Here is a 9746-nt window from a genome sequence, read left to right as displayed (position 1 = left end):
TCAATCTACATTATAAAAGGCCTGTGGCCCTAACGCCTAACAACCAAAGACCATTGCAGGTGGGCCGGGCTGTGCAATTTCACACGCTGGGCTTCTAGTCTATAATAATAAAAGCATAATATGCAAATCGACCGAACGGCTGAAGAGCAGAATGACCGTCCAGACAACCACACTATGACACACACTTGTGCCAGTCCAGCCAAGGCAGGTGCGATGTGATTGGTCCGGGGGGCCCTGCCATCGCCCCACAATTGCCCTGCAGAGGGAGGCCCAGACCCCTGGCCTGCAGAGCGATCGATCGGGCGGGGGGTGGGGGGTGGGGAGGGCTTTGCAATGGCCCCAAAGAGGGAGGCCCAGGCCACTGACCGGCAGGCTGCAGCAGGTTGAGTGATTGATCACGGAGCCCCAGCAGGGTGAGCGGGGCCTACCTCTTTGGGGCAATAAATTGCGAGGCTCCTGGACTGTGAGAGGGCACAGGCCAGGCTGAGGGACACCCCCACCCTCCGAGTGCATGAATTTCATGCACTGGGCCTCTACTAAAAATATATTTTTTTAAAAAAAGAAAGGAAGATACCAAGGGTGGAACCAAGAGCCCAGAAAGCAGAGCCAAGAGCCATGGAGAATTATCCCCAGCTTTGAAAACTAATCAAGGAACAGCATTTCAAATTGGATTTCAGAATTGCTATAGACCAACGACTCCTTTGTGTCTCCCATTTCCCCCCTTTTAAACTGGAATGCCTATAGCAGCTATCTTGTGCCTGTTCCATCATTGTATGTTGGGTGTGTTGGGGACAGATAATTTGTCTAAGTTTCATAGATCTATGGATGGAGAAAAATAGTACTTAAGGAGCCATACTTAAGGAATACACCCAAGGAGCCTTGTTCACCCCTGAGATTCTGGACTTTGAGGCAATGCTGAAATAGAATGAGGCTTTTACAGACCTTGGGAAGGAGTGAATGTATTTGCATGTGGAAGGAATGTGAATCATTGGGGTCAGAGAATGAATGATAGTAGTCAGTTTCCAAGTTGGCCCCCAATGATCCTCACCTCCTGGTATTCACAGCCATGTGTAATCCCCTCCCCTTGAGTGTGCTCTGGACCTGGTGACTTGCTTCTAATAAGTAGAATATTGCAAAAGTGATGGGATGTCAAAGCGATTGGTCTGCTGTCCTGGACCACTGGAGTCCACGGGGCTGTGGCGGGGCTGGAGTGGGAAGAGGGGATTGGGCCATCCAGAATGACTGCCCAGGTGAGGTCCCTGTGGGCTTTTGGCCCCCCATGTCACCCCGTGCTTTTTCGCACAGCACTTCTTTGTGGAACGAGCATGTTCCTGCTTTCCTGTTTCTTGTGCTGTGGGGAAATAGTGCCTGGCCCAGAGAACAACTCATAGGTGACCAGGGGGGTAGGGCAGGCCAGCCATGCTGGGCTTAGGAAGGTTAAGGTTAGGGTTAGGGCTAGGGTTAGAGGTTAGGGTTAGGGTTAGGGTTAGGGTTAGGGTTAGGGATAGAGTTAGGGGTTAGGTTAGGGATAGGGTTAGACGTTAGGGTTTGGGTTAGGGCTTAGGGTTAGGGTTAGAGTTTAGGGTTAGCATTAGGGTTAGGGTTAGAGCTTAGAGTTAGTGTTAGGGTTAGGGTTAGAGCTTAGGGTTAGGTTTTGAGGTTAGGATTAGGGTTAGAGCTTAGGGTTAGGCTTAGGGTTAGAGTGTTGAGCTTAGGGTTAGGGTTGGAGTTTAGAGTTAGGGTTAGGGTTAGAGGTTAGGATTAGGGTTAGAGTTTAGTGTTAGGCTTAGGGTCAGAGCGTAGAGCTTAGGGTTAGGGTTAGAGTTTGAGGTTAGGTTGTGTTAGAGCTTAGGGTTAGTGTTAGTGTTAGGGTTGGAGCTTAAGGTTATGGTTAGGGTTAGGGTTAGAGGTTAGGATTAGGGGTAGAGCTTAGGGTTAGACTTAGGGTTAGAGCTTAGGGTTAGGGTTGGAGTTTAGAGTTAGGGTTAGGGTTAGAGTTTGAGGTTAGGTTTAGTGTTAGATCTTAGGTTTAGGATTAGGGTTAGAGCGTATGGTTAGTGTTAGGGTTAGAGGTTAAGGTTAGAGTTTGAGGTTAGGGTTAGCATTAGGGTTAGAGTTAGGGTAAAAAACAAAGTGATTGGATCTCACTTCAGTGATTGGGTTATAAAAACTGTGACTTCCACCTTGCAGATGCACAATTAACTTCCCCCTCTCCCTCTCCTCTTTCTCTCTCCTCACTTGATTGGTCTGATGAAGCAAGCAGCCATATTATCAGGTGCCTTATGGAAAGGTCCACTTTATAACGAAACTGAGGGTGACCTCCCACCAACAGCTAGACAGAAACTGAGGTTCTCCATCCAACAACCCACAAGGAACTGAATTCTGTGAGAGCTAGGTAACCTTGGATGCAAATCCTTCCCCAGTCAAGCCTTGAGATACACGACTACAGCACAGCTGACACCCTGAAATAGAATCCCAGCTACATTGTGCCCAGATTTGTGACCTCCAGGGTCTGTGGATACTCATTGTTTTGTGCCACTAAGGTTTTGAAGTAATCTGTTACACAGCAGTACATAAGGAGTATAGGCCGGCATGGAGGTTATGCACAAGTTCAACAATATGGACTTTTGCCTAACAAGGCCAATCTGGCTATAGCACCAGAGTTGCCACCTGCCACAGCAGAGAGCAGCACTGAGCCCCGCTGTGAAGGATTTCCTAGGGAGCAGGATGATTACCTTGAACCCCTTCTGTCATGCAGCACAGGCTGTAGGTTCACAGAGACTTGGTGGGAATCCCAGCTCTGCCAGGCTGATCTGCCTGGGCCAGGTCTGCTTTTTGAGGAGTCTGTTTCCTGCATGTCTGACAGGAACTTCATCAAGTATCTCATGTGGAACTTGGCACCCAGGAGGGCTTCACAAAGGGCTGCTCCCTTCCCTTTCCTGAAATCAGAGTGTCCCAGGAGCAGGGACCCTGTCTCTCTGCCTTGCAACCCCTCTTCAATCACAATTTCAGGACTTCCGGGAAGCATGGCCATTGTCTCCCCTTCAGGACTCCAGTGACCATAGGTCTCAGATCTTATAACCCACTCCCATGAGGGAGCACCCTTACCAATGAGCTTTATGCAACGAACAGAGTTCACATGCACAGTGTGGGGTTCCAACTGCTCTGGTCTTCCCCTTCTTAGCCCAGACTCTGCAGGCCTGACTGGAAGTGGGGACAGAGGACGCAGGCCTGGGCCTTGCTTTCCCTGTAGCAGCACCCACTATGGGGAGCTTGGGGATGGGAGAGACAGACCTGTTAACCCTAGAGTGTTTCAGATGCCACAAGACACAGTGGAGGCACTAGGGAGGGGGAAGGGAGGGGTTGGTTGGGCCTGAGAGAAGGCATTGGGTTAGTTGGGTTAGTTGTTAGAAGTGATGTCTCTTCCCATCCCCTTATCACCTGTGGACTCAGGAGCTATACTGGGGCGGGGGGAGGGGGGCGGGCGGGGTGTGCAACTTGGAAGAACATAGCAGCAAGGTAGTGTCTATGGTAGAAAATGACTGAAGGTACCCTCTGCTTCCCGATCCTTTCTCCTCACCTCCCACTCATCCGCTCCCTGCCACGCCTACCCCAGGAGTCATTCGGGGAGTGTCTGGGAAAGAGGAACAGATCTGCAACCAGAGCAAGCTCTCTGGAAGGGGTCACATTTTTTTTATTATTGATTTTAGAGAGAAACATCGACGTGAGAAACATCAATTGGTTGCCTCCTATGTGCGCCCTGAGGATCGAACCCACCTTTTGGTGTACAGGATGATGCTCCAACCGACTGAGCCAAAGGGCCAGGGCTGGAAGGGGTCACATTTGATCTGGGTCTTGCACAATGGGGGCTAGGGCCTCTCCTGCAGAGCTCATGGCGTGCATATCCCGAGGCGAGGGCAGTGGTAAGATGGGAAAGTCTGGAAACTGCTGAGGGCCCAGCAGTGCTCCAGCCTGGGGACTGCTACAGGTTGTAGGCACCCTCTTCCTCCCATCAGGCCACTTCTTGTTCCTGTCTCAGCTCTCATGCCTGTCTCTTCTGAAGTCATCTCCTCCAACCCTCTTTCAGGGTCAATCCCATATAGGTGGGCAGACAAAAGGGCAGCTTCCCCCCACTGAATTGGGGCCTGGGGTCAAACTGGGTCCAGGACAGAATTGTCCAGGGGTCCCTGCTTCCCTTACTTGTCCAGCCCAGGGCCTCCCAATTACAAGATGAAGGGAGGCAGCGCTGAGCCCAACCCTCCCATCAATCAAAGCTGCCAGAAGAGGTGGGCTTTCACCACCAGGTTCCTATCGAGACAAGTGGAGCAGAGAGAGCCCACTGAGCATTCCCACGAGAAAGGCCAAGTGGCAGTGTGCTGGGCTCCTGGGCTAGGTAGGCATCCATCTTTAGCCTTTAAGCCCTCGGTGCAGCGCCCAGCCCCCCAGGAGGAACAGCCCTTGTGGAAGCGGGCCCGACAGGTGAAGGGACAGAACGGAACTTGAAAGAACTAAGCAGAACTAAGCAGAAATGCACCCTCCTCCCTCTTCAAGGACGAAGCAGGGACATGCTCTTCTCACTCTCCTCTATCTTGTCTTGCAAGGCTGGGCCCTCAGCCCAAGCCGCCCCCCCCCCCCCCCGAGAGTGACCACAAAGAATGCTGGTATTGTCCTAACTCTCCCAACCACCCACCTGAGTGGACCAATGAAGCTCCAGAAATGTAGCTAAGGTCCTAATAAGGCTATAGTGGAGGACGGCTCCAACCTTCAGAATGTGATGGTCACTTCCTGACCCTATGCTGTAAAACCCTGACCAATCTCTATAACTCACGCCACCCCTAAAGCCCACCCCAAATAGCTAGCCCTATATAACCTTTGTTCTCCTGGGACACGCTCTCTCGCCTCACCGCTGTGCCGGATAGAGGCTGGGAGCCAATTCTAGAATTGATCAATAAAGACTCGTTGCTTTTGCATCGGAGGAGGCTCCCTGGTGGTGGATTATTGGGGACCCCAAGCTCTGGGCATAACACAGGAAGCTCGTGGGCTGCCCCCCTGAAGCAGCCCCATTGCTCTGGCTTCCTCTCCTGTATCTTCATGGGCAGAGTGAACACAGAATATTCAGGACCAGAGTCGTTCTTGCCTTTGGAGGGAAAAGGACCCCTTTATAAATGGGATGCAAGCTGGCTAGTCTCCTTGCCAGAAGAACATGCATGCAAAGCCCCACATAAACATGTAAACACCCTCCTGTGATGATCCCTAATCCAGTCCACCACCTTCACTTTGGGGCCCAGAAGGGGAAAACATCTGCCCCAAATAAAGACGCCATCAATACCTACATTTAAAAGTGAATTCGGCTCGAATATGCTGAGTGAAAGAACAGTCACAAAGGATCACATATTGTATGATTCCGTTTATATAAAATGTTCAAAATAGGCAAATCCATAGAGATTACTGGTGGCCTAGGAATGGGAAACGGGGGGGGGGAGGGATGGATGCCCAAGGAGTGTGGAATTCCTTTTTAGAATGATGAAACAATTCTAAAATCTCTTGCGATGATGGTTGCACAACTGGAATGTAAGCCACTGAACTGTATAGTTTAAGTGGGTGAACTGCACAGTATGTAAATTACATTACAATAAAGCTGTTTTTCAAAAGTGCATTCAGGTTGCAAATGACCACACATCTGAGCTTTAGTCCCATTCAAGGGGCAAAAAGAACCCTTGAGGGCGGAGAAAAATCAGGGCAGGGTCCCTGACTGGCGTATGGATTGGCCAGGAAGCATTCCAGAAAGAATGAGATTATATATATAATCTTGGTCTTCAGGGCAATGAAGCATCACGGACAGTTTTAAGCAGTAGAGTGACATGATCAGATCTGCGCTTTAGAAACATCCCTCTGATCTACTGAATTGTACATTTAAAGCCAGTACATTTTAGGGTGTGTAAATTGAGACCTCAATAAAGCCAAAAAAATCACTCTGGGGTTTGAGGACAGACAACGGCAGGAGTTAAGCGAGAGGTGCAGGGCCATCTGCAGGGAGGTGGGGAAACTGGCTGGGGAAGTGGGGAGACTCGGGATGTCCTCCCTCCAGGTAAGGAGAACCTGGTGGAACTCGGTTCCAGAGCCCAGCAGCCAGCCAGGCAGCTGCTCCACTGACGGGCGATGGAGGACTCACTGTTCTCCCCTTCGAAGAGAAATGCACTTCAGAAACATGTTTCCAAAAAACGTTGCTAAGGGTTTTATTTCTAACAAGAGGAAAATAATAAAATAAAATTAAAATAGGCTTCAGCTGGAACCAAGTTTCTTGTTTTGCTTTTTGTTTTCTTTTGAACAAATTAATTACACACCAACAATCTTGTTTTATTACAACAGGAACCCAGGAGGAGGAAAGGAGATGGGGCGGGGCGGGGAGGGAAGGTCCGGTGGCTGTGAGGACAAGCACCAAAAGCTTTCTTCAGATTGCAGGGAGCCCTGCTAGCTCCCCGACCAAATCATTTAAAAGACACTGTGAGCACAGCTATGTGGTTTCCTCCTCCTGGGTGCATCAGTCAGGAGAAGGGGGAGGAAGGCGAGGGGAAAGTGAGGAAGGGCAAGGGGAGAGTGAGGGGGAGGGGAGGTTAGTGTAGCCTGGCCTGGCCAGGGCTGGAACTGGGGTGAGGGAGAGGAGAGTCCCCCAGTTTGCATATGCACTGGCCTTGTCTCTGGAATGGTGCTGGCCCAGCCTCAGCCACCCCCGGTCCCCCTGCCCATCCATCTGTCCATCTGCCTCAGGTGTCTGGGAATGCTGGTTAGAGGCTACCAGGGAGGGGGACTCCAGGGGCCGGCCCCCAGGAGCTGAGGTCTAAACAATACCTTGGAGTCAGAATATAAAAGTCAAGGGACTCAGGGGTGGGCTGAGGTGGGGGGTGGCCATCCCCCCTACTCGCCCACCTCCCAAGAAGCAGGCTTGATGGTCAGAAAGAGGATCCTTGAGGTCAAGGGGGGGTCTCTGTCGGGGTCTGTGCCAGGCTCAGCCACTGTCACGACTGTTGCTGAGGCGGCTGCTGTGGGCAGGGCACGGGCAGCCGTGGAGTCAGAGTGGAGAAAGGGGCTGAGGGGCCCGAACTGGCCCCTGGGGCTGGCTCCAAGCCATTCTGGTTCTCTTGGGTGCTGGGGCTGCCAGTGGTGGGCAGGGGTTGGGGAGGACCCTCAGCCCCCGTCTCCTCCTCCAGCTCCTCCTCCTCCTGGGCCTCCTCGGCCTCTGGCCCTGAGCTCCGGACCCTCTTTGGCTCTAGCTCCTCTCGGGCTGGGTCATCACCCTCCCCACCCCGATCCACCTTCCGCCGCCGCCGCCTCTCCAACGCCCGGCCCCGGCCCCGGCTCCCATGGCGCTCTGCCTTCTCCAGCTGTGATCACAGATGGGCAGAAAGAGGTGTGGGCCAGTGGTCAGGCCTGGGCTCCGTGGCTGCTTGGCCTGACCTCCTGGCCCTGCCCACAGTCCCTTCCTCACCTCCAGAAGTGTGCGGATCCGCTCCAGGTCTGGAGGCTGCCCAGCCTGCAGCAGCTGCCAGATGCTGTGGTTCTCATCCAGGGTCACCTCAAGCAGGTCCCCCTCCAACATGAGCTCCTCCAGGGGCGCCCGGGTTGCCTCAGGCAGCTCCAACACGGGGCCAGTCAACTGTGGCAACAGCGAGGACAGCAGCTCCAGGTCTGGGGGCGTTGTGGAGACAGGCTGGGTTAGAGGCTGCCCCTGATCGCCTCCCCACCACCACGACAGAGCCCAGGACCACGTGAGTCAAGTCTGCTGACATGCAGTACACAGCCTGCCCGCATCTACACCTACCTCTCTTACCTGAGCCTTCCCCCGGGGCTACCTTCTCAGGACTGGTCAGGCTGTCTCCGTTCTCCAACCCCTGGGCCTGGCAGGGAGAGCAAGAGTGGGGAAGGGTAACGAAGAACCAGGCTCTGTTCTTCCCCACAACCCGACACCTGGGGCTCCCCACTCCTGGAGTGGAAAGGCAGACACGGGCTGCCAGCGGGGAACAGTCCAGGCATCTGGACAGAATATAGAATGGGGCAGGGTGGGTGAGCCAAGGGAGGTGGAAGGTCAGAGATCAGGGACAGGGCTGGAGCCTACACAGGGGTGGGGGTTAGAAAAAGGAATTTGGGGACAATAGCTGGGCCGGGCAGCTCACCTTAGGCATATCCTTGCCACTGCCTTCTCTGAGAGGGTCAGAGGCAGGGGCTGAAGGGAGGGTAGGGGGCTCCTCGGGCCTGGGTTCAGCCTGTAGCCGCTGGCGCAGTTCAGTCAGCCGTCCCAACAGGGCAGAAACGTCCTCAGAGGCCAGAGCCTGCCTGGCACGGCCTTGCCAGCTGATGGCCCTCTCTGTGAGGCACTGCAAGGCCTCGCCCTCAGGCAGCCGCACGGGCAGTCTCTGCAGGGCTACCAGCAGGGCCAGGATGGTCTCCAGGCGCGGCCGCCGGGAGCGCATACACAGCGGACATAAGAATTTGGTGTCCCACTCCCACCAGGCCAGCAGTGGGGATGAGGGGGGACTGGGCCTCAGGGAGTTGAGGAGGCGGGGTACCGACACACATCGCCCGTGGAACCAGTCCTGACACAAGTCACACCGCAGAGCTCCCGCCCCGGCTGGCACCTGCCCACACACACAGATGGAGTTTGCCGAGGCGGCCGTGGTCGATGACGCCAGGGGACTGGGCTTGGCGGAGTTGGTGCGTCGCAGCTGCAGGATGCCCTCCTTCTCCTTCTGTTCCCCCTCCTTGAAGGCCACGATCTGCCATGCCGTGCCCAGGACAGGGAGAACAGGTCAGCAGCCCAGCCCCTCCCTTGTCTGATGCCATAAACACCCCACCCCTAACCGGGAGAACTAGGCCCAGGGTGCAAGTGGTCTGCCTGTGGCCACCCAGCTCTCCCCATCCGGCCCAAGCTCCTTACCACAGAGCCTGGGTCCCTGAGGTCCTGCGCAGACAGCCCCAGCAGCTCTGTGTCAGACTTGTACAACCCCAGCTCCTTCTCCATCCACCGGCTGCGCTTGGTGCTGTCCGAGCCGGCGTCTGCACATGGGCAGAGCACCTGAGGCAGGCAGAGGGGGCATGATGGGCTTCCCCTGCCCCCCCCCCGCCCTTCCCTTCCCTCCCCAGAACCCCAAGCCCCCATGTTCTTCTCATGCCAGCCAGGCCAGAGGTGGGGAAGCTGGGGTCAGGTCCCATCTCACCTCCAGGAGCGTGTAGCAGGAATTCTTCTTGAGGAAGGTCTTTGAGGCCTTCTCCCGCCAGGAGTGTGCTGTCAGCACCTGCAGCTCTAGCTGCCTCAGCTCCTCCAACCCCACAGGTAGGTCCCGGCCCACGGCCACCAGGCCCTCCAAATCATCCAAGCAGGGATAGTGGTCACCATTCTGGGACAGGGGCAAGACAAAGCTCAATTCAACATGCCAACATCTATCTATCTACTGATGCTGCCCTGTGTCCGGCCCTGAGCTGGAAAGATGGAGCAGACTTCACAATGCAGAGGCAGCATAAAACCGGGCTCGACCTAACACAAGCACTCCCTAGAACTCCTATAGCCAGTGGCTCAGCCCCCACATATCCAGTCTGCCCCCAGGCCCACCAGTTCTTTTATTGTGCTTTGCCTCTTCTACCTGCCCTGCCCCCACCATTCTCACCCTCATCAGCCTCCTCTCTTCTCTTAGGCCAGTCTCACAACCCCTCCTCAGGCTGCTCACTAAGCACATTTTGCCTCTCTCTGGCCA

General features: G+C 54.4%; 1 protein-coding gene across 6 annotated transcripts in view; it reads right to left on the bottom strand.

Moving 5' to 3' along the window:
* Positions 1–5392: 5392 nt before the first annotated feature.
* KDM5C (lysine demethylase 5C) overlaps positions 5393–9746 on the bottom strand; it is a 32223-nt gene continuing 27869 nt past the window's right edge. For 3 of the 6 annotated variants that reach the window (XM_081115056.1, XM_081115054.1, XM_081115057.1), the window contains exons 21-26: positions 9213–9392; positions 8933–9070; positions 8172–8771; positions 7820–7895; positions 7487–7686; positions 5393–7382 (exon numbers count right to left, since the gene is read on the bottom strand). In XM_081115056.1, coding sequence (XP_080971182.1) covers positions 7017–7382; positions 7487–7686; positions 7820–7895; positions 8172–8771; positions 8933–9070; positions 9213–9392 — 1560 coding nt within the window. In that variant the 3' untranslated portion in view covers positions 5393–7016. The remainder of the gene's footprint in view (positions 7383–7486; positions 7687–7819; positions 7896–8171; positions 8772–8932; positions 9071–9212; positions 9393–9746) is intronic. The other 3 variants (XM_081115058.1, XM_081115055.1, XM_081115059.1) reach the window with 1 other exon arrangement.

Source organism: Myotis nattereri (genome assembly GCF_964212035.1).
Source record: "Myotis nattereri genome assembly, chromosome: X".
NCBI lineage: Eukaryota > Metazoa > Chordata > Mammalia > Chiroptera > Vespertilionidae > Myotis > Myotis nattereri.
The sequence above is the reverse complement of the archived record's forward strand: the minus strand, read 5'-3'. Positions and strand labels throughout refer to the sequence as shown.